This window comes from Lutjanus erythropterus, chromosome 14, assembly GCF_056507025.1.
Source record: "Lutjanus erythropterus isolate fLutEry1 chromosome 14, fLutEry1.hap2, whole genome shotgun sequence".
Lineage (NCBI taxonomy): Eukaryota > Metazoa > Chordata > Actinopteri > Lutjaniformes > Lutjanidae > Lutjanus > Lutjanus erythropterus.
Genome location: NC_139330.1, coordinates 13,956,187 through 13,974,983, shown reverse-complemented (window position 1 = coordinate 13,974,983; position 18,797 = coordinate 13,956,187). Strand labels below are relative to the sequence as shown.

General features: G+C 41.0%; 1 protein-coding gene across 1 annotated transcript in view; it reads right to left on the bottom strand.

Annotated features, from left to right (window-relative positions):
• adgra1b (adhesion G protein-coupled receptor A1b) overlaps positions 1–15,099 on the bottom strand; it is a 178,212-nt gene extending 163,113 nt beyond the window's left edge. Inside the window, exon 1 of the mRNA XM_084735557.1 lies at positions 14,487–15,099. Coding sequence (XP_084591683.1) covers positions 14,487–14,707 — 221 coding nt within the window. The 5' untranslated portion in view covers positions 14,708–15,099. The remainder of the gene's footprint in view (positions 1–14,486) is intronic.
• Between the last annotated feature and the right edge of the window lie 3,698 nt (positions 15,100–18,797).

Sequence of the window (18,797 nt, the reverse complement as noted above, 5' to 3'; positions counted from 1 at the left end):
ATGAGAAGAATTCAATCTTTGCAAATTAACAGTCACTGATAGCCACAGTCCAAAACTACTGGTCTGTTGTTAAAAAATTAAACTTGGTAAAAATCCACTAGTAAAATCTTTCCTCACACAACTACACAGGCCTGCACACGGACTGAATTTCATACAGAGCTGTAAGCTACAGTACAACAGGGCAAGCAGCTAATGATTTATATTGCGCTTATTCTACAGTCCAGATTCACATCATTTTAAATACACCTTGGATGGCGTTTCTGGATTTCATATCTGCTAAAATATTGATTCCTCCAGCCAGCTCTTAAATCATCCACTGCAGGGCTGCTCTGTGTCTGTGACACTGTGGATTTGTGCATGCCCATGTGATCTTCTGGCAAGAGCCCTTCTTTGCATGTGTGATGCTGCATATCTCCTCCTGTCAGCATGGCCACGCACACACACATACACACGCACACACGCACGCACACACGCACGCACAAGGTCAAATCCCTCCGTCGCCCTCCTCCACAGCCTTCCCATCTTCTTTTAACAAGGCTCTGGGAGTGATTGGCCAGGTTTAGGGGGAGACGGGTAATTGGGATATGTCACCGCTCTCTTCTGTGACGACAGCGTGCTCATTATGGCTGCAGGGAACGTATACTCAATTTTAACCCTAGGATTAAGCAGTGGGATCCCACAATGCATTGTGCTGAACGGGCAAATTGCTGGCCAAACTGCTAGGGGAGCAGAGAGGAAGTGTGTACACTGAAAATGTCACTGTGAAGACTCGCACACTACCCAGACATGCAAACTAATCATAATCTCACAAAAAGAATGAAAGATTTGGTCACAAAAGTAAGAAAGAAAGTAAAACTGTGTATTTTTCTGAACAGAACAGACATGAAGAAGTGCTCTGAACCATTCAGAAAAACAAAGTGTATATTTTTAATTTGTGCCAATTCATTTTGTTACATTATCTAACAAGCGTGCTTATGCATATTCTTTGGGGAAAGTACCGATCTCTCCCCAGAGTGATAACAGTTGTCTTGGCAGGAAAAGCAGGACTGAAGATAGGAAGTCCCCTCTCAGCAAAAGGCCAGGATGGACACAAACTCGTGTCAGCAAATTCATGTCAACAACCAAGATTGTATTTACATTTGGGTCTGCCCCAAAAGCAAACTTCTGAGAATATCACGTCTCAAGTATTTCAGAATTAGACATATTTACAAAGACCTGCAGTGGCCAAATCAGTCAGAATAGAAACAATGCTGAGCCAATGCAGGGCAAAATCAGCAGAGGCCATACAAAGTACATAAAATAGCATAGGAAACCCATTGAATAGTATTAGATAATTGACTGTTAGGCTAACATGGACAGATATACCACTCCGATTTGCACAAATATCTAAAATAATCTATCTCCAATGTCATACAAAAGGAAACAAATGCAGGCCTTTAATTTAAAGCTGACAGTCAGGGTCTTCATCAGCAGAAATGACAACTGACGTTGGAATTTGTCAGCTTTAGTTAGCATAATGCTAATGCTCAATGAGTTTTTTTTTTTTACTGCTTTCAGTTAATATGAAGAGTCTGTAAAAAGTGTATTAAATAAGTTCATGATGTCTATTCACCAGTGTCAGTATAATAATTAGTGGAAGGAGTGTCTGTGACATCACCCACAGGTTTTTCCCAATTTTTCCCCAGTGGCCACTCACTGTATTGCAACACAAACGCCCCTGCAGCCCAAAAAAGCATTTTCCTCTATAAGTCATCATTATAAAAGAGTTTTTAAAACTGTTGACAGGACACCTCGAACTGCCAAGAGGGTCAAATGTGTCTCTTTCTGCTATGAATTTTTCATCCATGGAGTTTTTATATTTGTTAAACTTTCCTGGAGCCAAGAAAAGCGATCTGTGACCGTATCACAATGTAATGTCAATGGGCTGAGCGGACACTTGCTGGCAGGGGCAAGAGGGGAAACGCTACTGTGCATATTCAGTGAGCCGTATAACAGGAAGTAAACACGGAAGCTAAACTTTTTGTTTGCACCACGGGAACAATTCTCATTGGACTGAATGAGCACCACCTCTATGTGCTGTATCTAGTTCATATAACATAGCTAACTCCGGTTAACTTTTGCTAATGTTGGCTGTGTGAGGTTTAACCCATGTGCTCTTGTGTTTCTGTTTTTGAAAGTTAATAATAAAGGCATCATCCCCAAAGTATTTACAGTAGATATCTAATAATGCTTTTATTGAAGCCGATTGTACACTGTTCAACATGTGGAGAGATCCAAAGCTCGACAGGCCCGCTGTGGCTACTTACAGACAATATTCAATAGCAACTGTCACTCTTCAGGGGCAGGGTTTAGCAAACAGGAATCACACATGTGGGAGCTTGTAAAATCAACGTGCCAAACTCTCCTATCTCTCTTTTCCCACAAATCAATCACAAAAACCTAAGCTGTGTGGGAATGGACCGCCAGATTTACTGTACAGGCAGCCATTTAGGGAGGCAAAAGTGTGTAAGCAACAATTCATATGGATTTTTATTGTTGTTGATCTAGACATCAATATCCTGCTGGGGTTCTGTCAGTTTGGATTCATCTTGACACAAAGCTCTCCGAGAGCAGAAAATTGAAACAGATATAGGCCAGCATGGAGTCAACTGGACATGGTGGGAAACTACTTGGAAGATTGAACGGGTCAATTCAGCAATATTTCTCACACAGATTTATTGAAAAATAACCAAAACCCTCATCATACTTTCTGTTTTAGAGGCCAGGTGGAGTTCTTTTCTTATATTTCTTACTCTGAAACAGTATCGCTTCAAGTTCTGAAAACCGCAGCACCTCTTTTTTCAAGGCCACATACGGATGGCGAAGTGAAGGTAGTCAACACTGAGATCATGGGATACCAATGCTGTCACTGTGTTTTGTCCCACGTCTCCCTTCTGTTCCCCAGACCGCCACACCTCCCTCCGCGGACGGACGTCCCACTCAGGGACAGGCAGCCTCTGTTTGTGCAAACTCAAGCGTGTCCTGTGCTGTGCTATGCCGCGCGTACGTGTGTGTGTGTCTGTGCATGTTTGTGTGTGTACGTCTGCTTGCCGACCTCTGCATGCCTATCTCAGGCTTCTGCGTAATGTCCAGGAAATCACAGGAAAAACAGAATTGAACATTATGTAAACAGCCCGTGACAAACTTCTGGAGCGTCCGTCCAGCTCTCTATTTACATTATCAATTATGTTCTCTGTGGATAAGCAGCTCTCAATGAGGGAGGAGTGCACAGATTCAGTATTGTCTCTGTGGGCCGCAACAAATGGCTCATGTCATTGCCTGTTGTGTTTCAGTGCCAGCCACAAGCAGACAGGAATAGTATACCTACAAAACGTTTCATATCTTGTGACTGTAAAACTTTCACAATTCTCCAGTATGGCATAGAGGGTTTATTGTGTCAATTTGTATTTTTGTGAGCTGAAAATCATAAGATTGTTAAGTTTACATAGTTGGTTTTATTACTCTTTTTATTTCCCATTATATCAAATAAACAAGACTTGTTTATTTGACCATTTTCAGGCAATTTAATAACTTGTCTTGGTTTTAAAGGTACTATGTGAAAAGTTCAGTAAATTTTCATTATGAGTGGCACACACTTTTTTTCAGTTCTGAACCAACTGAATTTGGATATCTGCCGATACAGACACTATACTGATACAAGCGCTCCTTTTTTTCCATCATATTAATGACTATTTATTTAATATTATTATTATTAGTAGTAGTAGTAGTAGCAGTAGTGAGATTACATGAGGGTGAAACTGAGTTTCAGTCTGGAAAGCTTGTGTAGTTTGTGAAATGTAACTTGTATAATGGCGTCCTTCAACCATTGTGGGGCACTTGGATTCTGGCTTGTGTCATTCACACGTGCAGCTGACGGGAGATGATCCTCAGTGCTGAGAGTTTAAGTTTGCTATTTGGTGGCTTATGTTAATATTTAGTATATGTTAGTTAGTATGTCATTTTTGTGCTGGTGTATCGTTACACGATGAAGGATGTGGTTAGCACATTTCTTCACTCCAGCTAAATAATTTCTCAGGAATTTGTAATACTTTTCATTTACGTAACTTGCAAATGCAAAGTAGAAATGAAAAACTCCATTCTGCTCACAATAGTTGATGTTGTATTTACTTATAGAAAACATGTCGCAAACATGTGGTATTGTGGAATTTAGATCCGAATGTGGATCAAAATTGCAAGTCGGAAATTTTCTCCATTCCTTGGTCATATGGTAAACTTAAAAAATGTTGATCTGAGCAGTTGGTTGGAAAAAAAACCAAGCAATTTAAAATTGTAGAAACAACATAATTAACAGAGTAACTGATAATAAAAATTACCTATAGTTGCAGCCCTAAATCTCATAATTCTAGTTCACAGTTTGCTAGACTAGGAGAGATTAAACACAGCCTGCGTATTCATATCATTTCTTCCCTAAAACAGGAGCTTTGGTTTCATTCTCCCTCCATGCCACAGCTGGGATATTTCTGTGAGGTCCCACTAAAAAGTCATCGCACTGCCGCACACCAGAGACAACCAAATGTATTATTACAGGAGAGGAGAATCAAAAAATAGCCTCAACAGCCGCCATCCAACACACCCATCATGAGGACCAAGTGGAGTAAAGATCACAATGTGAACTATTACAAACATTCAGATCCGCTGGCCTCAAGGTTTCAGGCCACTTTTCTTCAAACAGCCAAACTCTCTGTTATTTTAGAAGATCAAGTTACTAGACACAGCTAACCAAAATAACATATTTCATATCTACTAACATTGACCTTGGACAGGACCCAGACGTTGCTTCAGGGGTTACCTACAGATGTACGTATTAACAGAGTTTCACATGCTCTTTACATGACAGTGAAGCACATCTGCCTGGGGTGCCACTGTTCACAACAGTCTACAGTGCAAAGAAGTTTTAGTGGTTCAAATGCACAAATGTGTCGAAGGAGTGAGATGTTTTCACTTATTTTATCAAGAATTTAGTTGGATCAAGTCTGATTTTTTTGCCTGATTTGCCTAAATCCGTCTAGTTTCAGGATACTGTCACTTCTTTCTAGCCTGGTGAGAAATGTTATGGATATTTTAACGCTAAAGATGAGACAAGTTGTTTGTTAGTTGATAACACGTGAAACGCTGTCATCTTGTGGTTGACCGGCTGGTCGGTACACTCTTGTCCAACCAAGTTCTCATTAGTTAGACAGGTCAGGGTCGGGGAACGTGGTTGGGGTGCAGTCGGGGAATATGCAAGGCTGATATGTGTTTTTAAGTTAGAGGCTCTTTACTTAGTTTCAGACTAATTGACACAATGTCAGAGTACCAGAACTAATGGCCAAATCTTCCTCCACCCTTTGAAGACAGAGGAGCTGAATGACTAAACCATTTATTTTGATGGTCTGTGTGGATTTTACTCAGACTGCTTTCTCAACGAGCACCGGTAACGAATCAGGATCAAAGATAGACCAGTGCTGGCTGTCTGTGACCTGACTCCAAGCTTGAAAGCTGTAAGTTTTGCCAAGTTTAACGTTTTAGTGTTTATTTTGTAGCTTATCATGTTGAATTTGGCGCTGTCATGCTGCTAGTGTTGCTAGTCCCACAGGCTGGGGTGATTTTGGATGAATGATGTAATACTGTGGGACAGTCAAGAGAAACCGTGTGAGCGGTCAAACGCTGATAACTGATCATAAAGGAGTTTACACTGCAGTGCTTAGCTTTGTTCTACAAAAGCTGGTGTGAGCCTCGTCGTCGGTGTGTGTGTGTTGTTGCTGTATGTAAATTTACTGAAGGTAACGATAAGGCTACATGTGAAAATGAAATGCAGGAATTGTTTTGGTTAGCAACCTTGTGTAACTTTAATTTTCACCATTTAATTGATCTAGAGATAACATGCACTTTTTTCTATCGACCAATCGATTAGTTGAAGAATGGGTAAAATTTCTTTCCTTTGGTTGACTACAGCCCTAATTACTAGATTAATAAAATACATCAGGCTATTGCTCAAAAGCCTGATGGCTTGACCCTAAACATTGTGTGCCATGTAAAAAGCTTTTTATGAAATCAAACAGGGGGAAAAAAGAAGCAGAAACTTATTTATCTTGATAGGAAGCAAGTGGGCATATTGGAGATGTAGTCCAATGCAGCCCAATTTGATCTCAAGTGGGCTGGACCAATAAAAAGATTAGTAACCAATAAAAAACAACTCAAATTTTTTCCTCTTCTTTTAGTGAAGAAGTAGAAGTACATTCTGGCACAGTTAATGAACCAACCATTTGTTGGGTCACACGGTTTCTGCAGTGTGCAGCATGCATGTCTTCACAAACTCACCCTCAGAGTAGGCTACGGCTTTGATGTTGATGCTGTTTCATTAGCAATAAGATAGGTAGCTTTCACAACATCATCTCTGATCTCTCGCCTACACTTAAAAGCTGTTTTCTCAAACCTGCCAACAATTTATTTATGTTCTCTGTTCTCAGTTGTCTTACAAGTTCTTATGTTTTTCACCATGATGAGTCTGACAGTGGTGCCAAACATTATATTCCGTAAGCACTGAAAGGTGCTGTGAACACACCAGGCATACTGTCTTCCCATTTTCCTCTGTAAAGAAATAAGAACTGGTCCATTTTTCTTGGACGACTGAACACTTTGTGTCCAGTCACTTCTTTGACAAAGACATTTTCCACCAGTGGCTCCTGCATGAATAGCACGCATGACTGTTCTCTTATCAGGGCAGCACAACCACCAGTGGACAAATTGGGAAAAGCAGTGGATTTTATTGAAAAATGGAATTAATGACTTCTCTGCATGACTTCTTTTTTTCTTTTATGACTATACTACGTCATCTAGTGGGCCAGATTGCACCCTTCGGTGGGCCGGTTCTGGCCTGTGGGCTGTATGTTTGACACCCCTGCCCTCCAGCTGCCTATAGTTACTTGGCTGCAGTTGTGAGTGATGTAAAAGTTTTCACCTCACCCTCATGTGATGTAACCACATAACACTGATAACTTGTATTGATCAAGCTGAGCAATATGCGGATGAGGCGAGGTGGCATTTTGAGTGACAAATATACAACCTGACACGTGTCAAGACTTCTACACCCATATCCACACACAGCAACTCCCTGATTTGAACGCAGCATGCATGCACACACACACAGACACGCATGCACACACACACCAGCACAGAGCGCTGATAACAGTCTGCCAAGGATCCTGTGAGACAGGCAGGAGAGCTAATATGCTTCCCACCGTGATCAGAAGCAACACACATCAGAGTTTTAATCACCTTGTTTTACAATGAGTCAAGACTACGAGCTGCTACGTTGGCCTCCTCTGCTCTCTCAAATTTACGACCCTTTAAGTAACTTCAGTATTTACTCAGTGGTGCAGGGAGGAGGCAGGGATAGCAAAGCCGAGAGGTATCCTTGGCAGACGCTGTATTTATCTTTACCTAATATTTTTAGATAGTAAGTCTGGGTTTTGACGCATTCTTGGTTTTTCAAGGCTACAGCAAAATTTACGCACTCCTCTCTCCCCCAGCGGTCATGAACTCTCCATCAGTGAATCTTTATTGTCTAAAGCAAATGTGATCAGCTGAACGGTAGTTACAAAGCCTTTCACACAGCCAACCTGAAGGCCTGTGGACCCGCACCATCTCTGAGTGATGTATCAATACACATCCACAAAAGCCTGGAAGAAACCTTGACAAAATACTAACCCTTTGCTTAAGAGATAAATCAATAGCTGCTTATTAAGGAGACTGGCAGCTTCTAACATGCAGCAGCATTACGGATCTGCCCTGACCTCACGCTTCTTGACTGCAGAGATAACACAAGGGCAAATGTTCTTGGCTTTAGCTATCACAGGGGGGAAAGTGCTGGGGATCTAAAAGTATTATGCCCTCTGGGGCTTAGACAACTGAAATTTGAGAGTGCACTCATCTAAAGATGAACCTTTTGCTTTTTTAAATCTTCCATATCACTGAAGATAAGCAAGAGAGAAGCCAACAGAGGGCCTGAGAGAGACAGGGAGATTGGCATGACTCCTCGCAGCGTGAGATGTTAGATACAACATATTGTATTGAGGTCACTCTGGTCACGTCTCTTCAGATTAACTGCCAGCTCTCTATGTACATGTGTGACATATCATTTAGGGCATTTTACGCTCCGAATGTCTCAATGCTGTGTGCGCTCACAGGGTTTGTCAGTGAAGTAATGCACAGGAGAATATGGACGGGCTATGTGTGCACGTCAATGAAATATTCATGTAGAAGTACTCAGAACTCTGAAGAGGGTAGAGCACAAACAGCACCTCGGCAGACGAGAAAAAAGCCCCAGAGGAATAACAGCGAGGGAAAATAAGAGAGAGGGAGTGAATATGAGAGAAGGGGAGAGGAGAATACACAGAATTATATTTATAGCATACAAAAAAATAAGAGTGTGTGCAGAAAGGCGTTTTAGGAAAAGAAACAAGATAATGAATTGTGTTTTGACATGCAGCGTTTGTTCTCGAAGATGCACACAGATCAATACCAACCTCTGACTCCTTCGATCATGCTATAGATGATATCACAAACCGTCCACCTACAATGAAGCAGCACATTATGTAAAACCCTCTGGCTATTTTGCACTTGCATGGTGACTGGCATGTTCTTGTAGTGGTTTGAAGCCAGCTACAGCCCAGTGCTAATCATTTCCCTCTAGACACCGTAAACAGCCGCTCCTGTCTGTGTCTGACAGCATGATGATGATGATGATGAGGGCCCAAAGAGCAGGCGACGGTATGCCAAACACCTCCAGATTTGGGTCCGGCCCAGACCAAATGCCCTTGTTTTCTCTCCTTCGAGCAGGAGACAACCAGGCTTTGGAGGAGCTTAGCGTGGTTCCATGAGAGAACATGCACAAATCCAGAGGAGGATCATTTTCAGCAGCTGAAAGTACAGTAAATCAGAAACACTGCATCTCTCCTGCAGCGCTGCAACAGTTAAGTGAATTCAGAGTAGATTTTCTTTGACCAAAAACTGAACTTTGACCAGATAAAAACTAGAGAGAGAGATCTAGAATTACTAATCCATATCCTAACTTTGTCTTGCCTTGACCACTGCGATGCTCTTTTTACCTGCTCAGGCCACCAGCTCTGTCCCGTCTTCAACTTGTGCTGCTAACCAAAACTCAGTTGCAGATCCCACATCACACCAATCCTCGCATCCACTCGCTGGCGGCCCGTAAGTATAGAATACATTTGAAGATACTACACGACCTGCACCTCTATGCATGTCTGAACTTTTCCCATGGACTGTTCTCACTCTAGGCCACTCAGATCATCTGACAAAAGTTTCTTATTCATACCCAGCTCCTGTGCTTTTCCTGTCCATTGAAAGATTAGCTGAATCTGTAAATGTCTTTAAAATGTTTGTGGAAACCCACGTCTTACTGACTTGTGGGGCTGTAATTAATTTTTGTGTATATTGCTTTACAGGTACATTGTTTATTTTTCTGTACCGGTATCCTGTGCAGTGCTTTATAACTTTGCTATAAGAGCTGCTACATAAATAAAATCTGACTTACTTATTGACATACATAAATGAAAATCAAAAGCACGATGCAAGCATAAAGAGTCCTGACAACAAGCTGTTGCTTACACTGTTTACCAGGGATAACTATGTCAATAAAAACTATGATGAAAAATCTTTTTTGACATTTGTTTTCCAACCAGAAAACAAAACTTGAACTAAGTGACCTCTGAATATGAAAACTTTAAAATAAATGTATTGCAATTTTCATCAAAAGCTTAAACATTAATGTAAACAACAGAAGAAGGAACAAATAAACTAATTACTGTTTTGATGAAAAGGTTTCTTCAACAAACTGCATCCATCAATGGAATTACACATTGCAGAGTTTGATTTCACTGCCTGGCCTGTTTCTGCCAATGATTGTAGCTGGTGTTACTAAATCCTGGGAAACAGATTAATGGCTTAAAGGCATGAACAGTTTCACTAAAAGCCATAAAATAGGCAGGCCAGTGGTGACATAACATTAACAAGAAGGGATCTAACTGCAACAGCTTTTCTTTTTGCCACTTGGGAGCAGCAGAAACAAGTTTCACGAACAATGTTGCCATATCATTTATTAGCATTTAAGTGGATATAGTAAACTTGCTTCTTTACTTATCCAGACACAGCAACATAATATTAATTGGGAGTTGTGTTTGTACCACCTAGTGAGTATTCACTCTGTTTTAATTCTGATAGAAATAAATGTTTTTGAACTGCTAAACGCTCCAAAATGTTCTCCAGCTCGTCCCTAAATTTGTCTGTGTGCTGTTAAGTGCTGAGCAAGTTGTAGCAGTGGGTTTTTTTTTTGTTAAAACAGCTGACTGCTGGGGATGAAATGACTCTATGAGAGCAATGAAAGTGAGCCAATACAGTAAAGTTGCAGGTCATAAAACAGTTAGCAGAACGCCACATAAAGCTTTCACTCTAAAAAGGAAAAAAAGTTAAGAAAACTCAGACTTCAAAGCAACTGCCTTTACTATTTTTGAGTTTTTGATTAACTTAAACTCTTACGTTTTTTTTTCTTCTTAAGATAAACTTGAATCTTTGAATTCTAGAAACCCCCAACAAATGTATTTCAAAATTGTTTACAGTGAGCTGTGAACCTGACTCACAGGATTAGCTACATTCAGCAGGCAAGATAGTCAGACTAATATACTTGATACAACCAGGTCTGGTTGCAACACAGCAGCTCAGTGGGAGGGAAAACAGCAGCAGTTGTAGTACTTTATGAGAACTTTGTAAGAACTTTGCAAGTTATGTAAGTGCACAGTGTGTATCAGTTTGCATGCAGCTTCCAGCGGTGAAGAGACTCGGACACTCAGTTACAATCAGCTGTTACTCTGCAACATGCGCCTCCCCGTCCAAACAATCTGTCACATTGTCTCAATCAGCTTCAGTCTCAGTTATAAAGTGACGTTTTGCTAAACACCTCCCATCCCCACTTTCCCACCGTCCTCTCTTTCACTCCCTCTGTTGCTCTAATGGCTCTTTCACTGCCTCTCCGTGTCTGTCTCCCATCTTCACTCTATCCCCTTGTCTCTTCCACAGTCTGTCCCTCCTCTCCCTGGGACAAGCAGCGTTTCTCCTGTTAGAGCGCTGCCTGAGACAGGTGTCGGCTGCAATTTCAGCTGCTATCCCAGTGCCTCTGCTGCTCGCTCGGCAGCGTTGAAACCATTACACCAGATAGGTCCCAAGGTCAACAGAGCTGTCAGGCCGAGCTCCAGACTACTCAACTCCCGGTCCCTTTCCACATGCACGATAGGGAAAGCAGTTGGAGGTGTTAATGGAGGGTGTTGTGCAACACGGAGTTACTGACACACTCTTGCACACAGTTCATTTTCATCTCTCTCTTTTATGCTAATGTTCTTTCATATGCTTGTTAAGTTGTTTTTCTTGGCATTTGCAAGGTATTGCATTATTGCAGGGTTCTTTCCTCATAAACATTTTGCAGATACAATAATAAAGGGCAAAAAGAAATGCAACAGACCCCAATCTGCGCCTTTAATTAGAGCTGGCATTTGGATCTGAGTTGGCATACTTGAACTTGACACACTGTGCTTGAATTGTCATTGAGGAAATGGCTCTACAAGGAGCTCATAGTCAACGTAGGTGGTGAGATGAGGGGAAAATGAAGCGAGCACGTGGGGAGACATTCAGGAGATTTGTTGGGCAGTCTACAGGGAGAGATCGGTATGTGCATACTTCCCCTGATATATCTGTTTATTTGCACAGCACATCTAAACAAAAGAGCGAGCAGGGAGGCCACTTCAGCCTGACAAAGGTCACATTTCCTAACGCAGGAAAACTGCTTCCTGGCCGGCTGCAGCTCTGCTGTAGGATTTAGTCCGCCAAGGACCAGGACTGAGTGAGGAATAGGCTTATTTGTACTGGTCTAGTCATAACACAGCACACACAAATCCTCACATTTCTCACATGAACTGAGGAAAAGGTGTCATTCAGTGACAGAAATGCTTCAAGCTGCATCAAGTCACTTTAATACTTACTGTTAATTTTTAAGGAAAACCTCAAGTCTTCGTGTTATTTATCTTTGTAGGCCACTTTAAAAATCAAACTTCATTAGTACCTGCAAGCCACAAAACTGCCGCACTTTGATGAATGTCGAAAGCAAAACAAAGCCTTTAACCGTTCTTCACATAAAGGAACAAAAGCAACCCTGCCTACATGGAAGCAAACACCACTCCAAATAAATTGCAGTAAGCAAAGTGCTACCATTAATCAACAGCGCTCTTAGTTCAGAACGAGCGGTCGGCTGTAAATTGTCAAGGGCCTTTACATTTAGTATTTGCTTTTGCACTTCGAAGGCAGACCTCAAGTTTCCAAGAATAAAACAGTCTATTAATCCAGCAGTCAATCTGTGCACCTGCAGAGAGAAGGGGGAACGTGTGGGGAAAGTTATCAACCCCACGAGTGTTTGAAGTGCTATTTCATCTACAAGAGAGGCACAGATGAATACTAAGGGAGGTTTCTCCCCGTCGAAGCACAAAATCTATGTTTGAATAACTTTGAATACAATGCAAATGATATCCCTAAAGAGCGCGGTGAAAGGCAAAGATTTATGCAGTGGTGGCAAGTGTAACAATACGAGACAGGTGAGGCTCCACCGTGGCTTACACAGGGACGGTGGTTCTCAAACGTGGGTTCTGGGGACCACTAAGGAGCTATAGTTTTTATATAGTTTATATCTTTATATATATGGTTAGTTATTTCAATCAGCAGTAACTGTTGGAGCGGCCACTTATCTTACAGAGGTGATAACTCCAAGACAGACAAAAGATGTGCTTCATATGAAAAAAACTGGTCCTCACTAGCAGCAAGAAGTGAACTACACACCATCACTTTTGTTAATGAATGTGTCCTACTACTCAGTTCTTCTCTCGCTTCTCTCAAATTTAAAACTATTGCTCATTAGAGTAGATAGTAATTTAATAATCGATTAATCAGTTTTAGTAATTTTTCTGTGACAAAAAAGTCAAAATTCTCTGATTCCAGCTTAAAAAATATGAGTATTATCTGGTTTGTGTACTCCTTTATGAGAGTAAACTGAATATCTTTAGGTTGTGGCCCAAAACAAAACATTTGAGGACGTATTTTGGGCTTTGGGAGAGAGTGATTGAGAATTTTCACCATTTTCTGACATTTTATAGACCAAAAGATGAATTGAGAAAATAATCATTAGTTGCAGCCCTACTTGATACCCCACCTGTAAATTCTGAACTTGAGAAGACTGCCTTTCAGTTTTCTCCATATTTACAAAGGACTTAAAAACTTCTATATCTCATCCCATTGGATGAATTTAAAGCTTTTATTTTGAAACATCATATCAGTGAACCGATATTATCAGCCTGATATTGGCCTATCACATCAGTCTATGCCATTACGGGCAGATATGTTGTCCAATATGAGCCTGACATGAAAACTTTTTTTTTTCTTTTTTTATTTGTTATCTTCATAGGCAAATTTTTGTGTATATTTGATCGAGTTTCTTAATTCAGATTTAATATATTCATGTATTTTGCTCCATTTGTGGTTTTCGTGTAAACTTACTCATAAATATACACATTCATAGTCAGATTTGACAATCTGGAATCAACAGATATGGCATTGGTTTTCTTAGGTTTAAACCATGAATCAGTTATCGTTTTTGCCAATTAATTTTCCGATCAACTAAATTACTAATTGCATCAGGTCTAATAGACAGAGATATAATTATAGAATTATTAGTATTCATAATGGAGTTCTATTTGATTGTTGCAACAAGATTCTGTTTGTAATATTACATAATGACAACACTGCACAGGGGCAACTAGAGTTTTTCAGTACTAATTAAATTCGTCTTATCTATTTCATGCTTTTCTTTTCTTTGCTTCAAGTATTACTGCAGTAACCTACTTCTAATATAATTAGGAAGGTACATCTGAGGTGAGTTCAGCGACCATATTGTGATATTTTAATCTGTGTGAATAAATATTTATTCAGAATGTTTCTGAAGGATAAAAAATATTGTAAAGAATATAAACTGGAGTTGTTGCTCCTCTAAAACTCATTTTATCCTGGATGAAAGACTCACTGATGAATTGTGTCAAAGCTGTTTAACCTTGTGGAATCAATTTATAACACTTAATGCTCTTGCCCATGAATTCAGGTCCTCTAACTGGGATTTAAGACTCTCCAGGGGCCCTTTAGTGAGCTCCAAGGCCCCCCAGAAAAAATCCATCCACTAGTATCCCAATTTCAGGCAAAATGAACTCTGGACTTCTCACTGTTATTATTTCCTACAAGATCAAATATTTACCTGAAAAGGAATCGGTCTGGGATGTCTAATTAGTGTCTCTTTAGGTAGGAGGTGTTGACAGTGGTGTGAAACCTGCTGTACTTACAGGGACACGGTTCTGTTGGGTAAGAAACTGGGCTGCAGGGTGTCCATCAGGTCCACATCATCGCACACAACTTTGACTCGGACGTGCTGCCTGCTCAGCTCCTTGGACCTCTCCGCCGAGCAGTGACAGCTGTCAACGATCAGGTCCGGACAGTTTCTGTTGCTCAGGCTCGACTCCCACAGCCCGACCGCTATTACGCACAGCAAACTCAGCGCTCTCATGGTGGACTGCGGTTCTTTTAATAAACGCACGCTCCTTTCAGGTTATGTCCTCCCAGCTTTGGGGACAAGTCGGGACCATTTCACATTCCGACCTTCCGTTACATTATTAAAGAACAGCCTGTGATCGAGCCGCGGTCCAAATCTCACGTCCTGCTGCTCACCTGCCGCGTTCCCAACAGCTGTAAACTTCCAGCGCTGATTAACCTGAGACACACGTAAAGCATCGGGGCTGTGACACGCTGTGTCTCTGCCATTCTTAGTTATAATAAGTCCTCCAAACTGTTTTCCGTGCAGCGGCATCAGAGAGGAAAACTTCCATCGGCGCGCTCTCAAAGTCCGGATAAACTTTATTGCGACACATCCTTTTTCCAAGCGGCAGCAGAAATGATTTTTTTTTTAAAGTAATTTACCTAATTATCCAGTGAAATCCCTCTCTCGTCTAGCTATTGCATGCCGTGTTGTCATTCACTCCCATCATCCACTTCTTGCTCCCTGACTTGTTGCGCAGTGTCCAGAAAGTCCCTCCCCACCGAGTCCTGACAGACTCCAGCGTGGGCTTCTAAACTTTTCACACCTTTTTACTCCTTTTACAAAACTTTTTTAAAAAGTCAAATGTTCCTTTTATTTCACAGACTGATCACTTAACACATGGAAAGAGCAGGATCATCTGTGATCCAGTCCAAATACTATTACACTACGAAAATATTACTTAAATTCAAATAAAAGTACTATTGGTGTGAGAAAAATACTTAAGAAAAAGTACAAAGTATTTCTCAAAGTACAGTTTCCTTTAACTGATGATATTTAACAGCAGGTATTCAACCAAAGTGGTTTCTGTTTCCATTTTGGGGTCTTTTTAGTTTTTAGTATGTCATTGTTTTCATTGGCCTGTTTGCTCAATTTTGATTTTAAAGTAAGTTAGCAGATTAGATAGTGTGATGCTCACTTAAAGGGATAGTTCACCCCAAAATGACAATTCTCTCATTATCTTCATGTCAATTGAAGGTCCGCTTTAGTTTCTTAGTTCACAAAAAATAGCTGGAATTTCACAGGAAACAACATTATAGAATCTCAGTTTAAGAAAATGATGACCAGTTTTCAAAAGTAAAAAGCAACCCCCCCAAGAAAACATGTCAAGTCGACTTGAAAGACTTAATTTACACCATGTTTTCACCTAAATCTCCACTGTAGATTTTTAGCTCCGAGCCACATGCACACTGGGATGTAATGTGAGTTTATTAGCTTTCATGTGTTTTACAGTAATTCCTTAACAGTCACAGGCAGAGCGATGGGAGGAGGGGGGTTGCATAAATCAATCAGAGGGGGGAGGGGGAGTGAGATCCACCACTCTAGACCACAATTGAGGTGCCTTAATGTGGCAGCAGCTCTTTCCATCCCTAATAAATCTATAAACTCTTCCAACCAAACTGATGAAGCTGAAAAAGGTTGACGCTCTTCTAACAATCGTCTGTTTCGCAGCAACACAACTAAATGTTACACATATAATTTTCTTTACAGACGAACCATCTATTTTATCCTCACAGTAGAACATCGACCTGGAGGATCTCTATAAGGGTGTTTGTTACCACTGACAAGAGGGAGTTCACTACACGGCATTCCCACAAACATATAAAAAGTATATCAGGATGCCTCTTTTACTGCAGCCATGCCAACATTTATCTGAGACCATATCATTCATTTTTATTGCATTTTATTGGCTTAAAATACACCCTATGTTGTTTTTTATTTGAATGAACTTATATCAGATACATTTTGATATTGTAGAAGTATTTCACATCATCCACTTTTTGCCCCTGACTTGTGTTGCAGTGTCCAGAAAGTCCCTCCCTGACAGACTCCAGCGTGGCCTTCTTAACGTTTCACTTCCCAAATAGAAACATGATGAGATCACTGACACCCGTGTGATCATTTCGGATATCAGTAAACCACAACAGAAAAGACTTTTGCCTTTTATTCCTTTCACATAACTGATAATTTCCAGTAAAGTGAGAGGAAATGATCATCCAGATGGTAGATGGAGTAACAATCAGATTAATCTGCTTCTCCACTGTGCCACCTCCAAGGCTCCCTGGAGGTCCCTGGGCCCCATCAGCCGAGTGCACTGCATGTGTATCAGGCATGATTTCTCAAACACAAACATTTACACTGCACGATGAAAAGTGTTGCTGTTTGTTTTATTCTCTTCATTTACTCAGGAACAGCTGCAAGGGAACTGTTTGTATCCATTTTCTGAGGCATGTACACAAACTGAAAATGATCTAAACCTTGAATCACTTCTGAATCACCATAATATTCCCAAAACTGCTTTATCACAAGTTTAGCATTCTCTATACTTATATTTTTCCCAGAATATTCCTGTAAGGATTTTAGGTGGAATCCTTAAAGGTATAATCAAAGTGTTCTCCAAAATAAAATGAGAACAAATATGTTTTCTGTGGCTACATTTCAGTGTCATATTAATATAACAAGATCCATATTGCTCTCCTTTGATTAGCTGCAATGAAAAACTGCTGCAGGCATCAAGCACTTTACGAGTAAAGGACACACTTGTAAACCTGACATTCATTTAAATGATGGCAATAAATAAAGAATATGAGTTGGAAAGTGATCAGGTTGACACAGTAACACAATGTTGGACTCATGGGGATGATTAATGGCTTTCTTCTTTATAGCTGAACTTAAAATATTTCCAAAACGGTCTAAAAAGAAAGAGAAAAGGAGAGTTCCACTTTTGTTTCTTCTCCATTGCCAAGATAATCCATCCACCTGACGGGTGTGGAGTATAGAGATGCTGATAAAACAGCATGATTATTGCACAGGTGTGCCATGGACTGGTTGCAGTAAAAGGCCAATGTAAAATGTGCAGGTTTATCTTGAAAAGAGATACTGTGTTTTTCCCCAGGAGGGCAAAGTGATGACTCCTACTCTCCCTCTGACTGGTTAGTACTGGATGGCTTTGTTGGTTGGATTGGTTAGGTTTAGGCATGTAGAGTGCTCTGTAGAAAAACAAACAAAAAACAAAAAAAGATCAAATCTTTCTAGATAAAACTGCAAATTTTAGAGCGTCCTCTTATTATGACCAGTCCAAGGTATACCTGTGCAATAATCATGCTGTTTCATCAGCTTCTCTATATGCCACACCTGCCAGGTGGATGGATTATCACGGTGCAGGAGAAGTGCTCACTGACACTGATTTTGACAAATTTGTGAACAAAATTTGAGAGAAATAAAACCTTTGTGTGCACAGAAGAAGTCTTAGATTTTTTTACTTCAACTAATGAGAAATGGGAGCAAAACCAAAAGTGCTGCGTTTATATTTGTGTTGAGTGTAAATGTCTCTGCCTATGAAACATGTTGATTCCGAGGTATAAATACAGAAGAAATATAGTTTCAGCTTGAATGAACTCTAATCTGTACCAATAAAAGCCATTCCAGTCTCAGCCCCTTGATGACTCTTGACACAAAACTGCTGAAAATGAGGCCTGATGTCTCGCAGTCCCATTAGTTTCACTTCTTCTTATCAGAGGAGAGTCTGAACAGCTCACACAGTGTATCCAGTGACATCAATCATGTCCGTTGATGGTGGATCCTGTGTATAAAGTGTCTTGCCCCGGGGAGACAGAAGCTGAGACAGCTGGCTGGTTGGGCTCCCCGGGGCCGGGGCGAGGTGCTTCCCTTGTGTGTGTGTGTGTGTGTGCGTATGTGTGTGTGTATGTGTGTGTGTGCACTGCGCCCTGCGCCCTGCGCCAAATTCCTCCCTCATTATCCACATTGTCTCCAATGCAGGCCCGAGAGCACAAAGGAGGATTTGAAGCCGCTCCCACTGACCCTGCAAGCAGCCCGTGTTCCCTATTCTTCTGTCTGACAGGCAAACATGGACGCTCTCTCTACAGCAGCAGGCTGCGCAGGGCAGGACACATCCCTCCCCTCTGTGTTTATCCACATATGGAGGCCTTATCCCCTCCTTATTGTGCTCCCATGACGCCTCCTCGGACTGTCACTCAGGCTTGTTTACACAGATGTATATTTACCTCGTGCCTGTACGTGCAGAGGAGGATCCTCCCGCCAG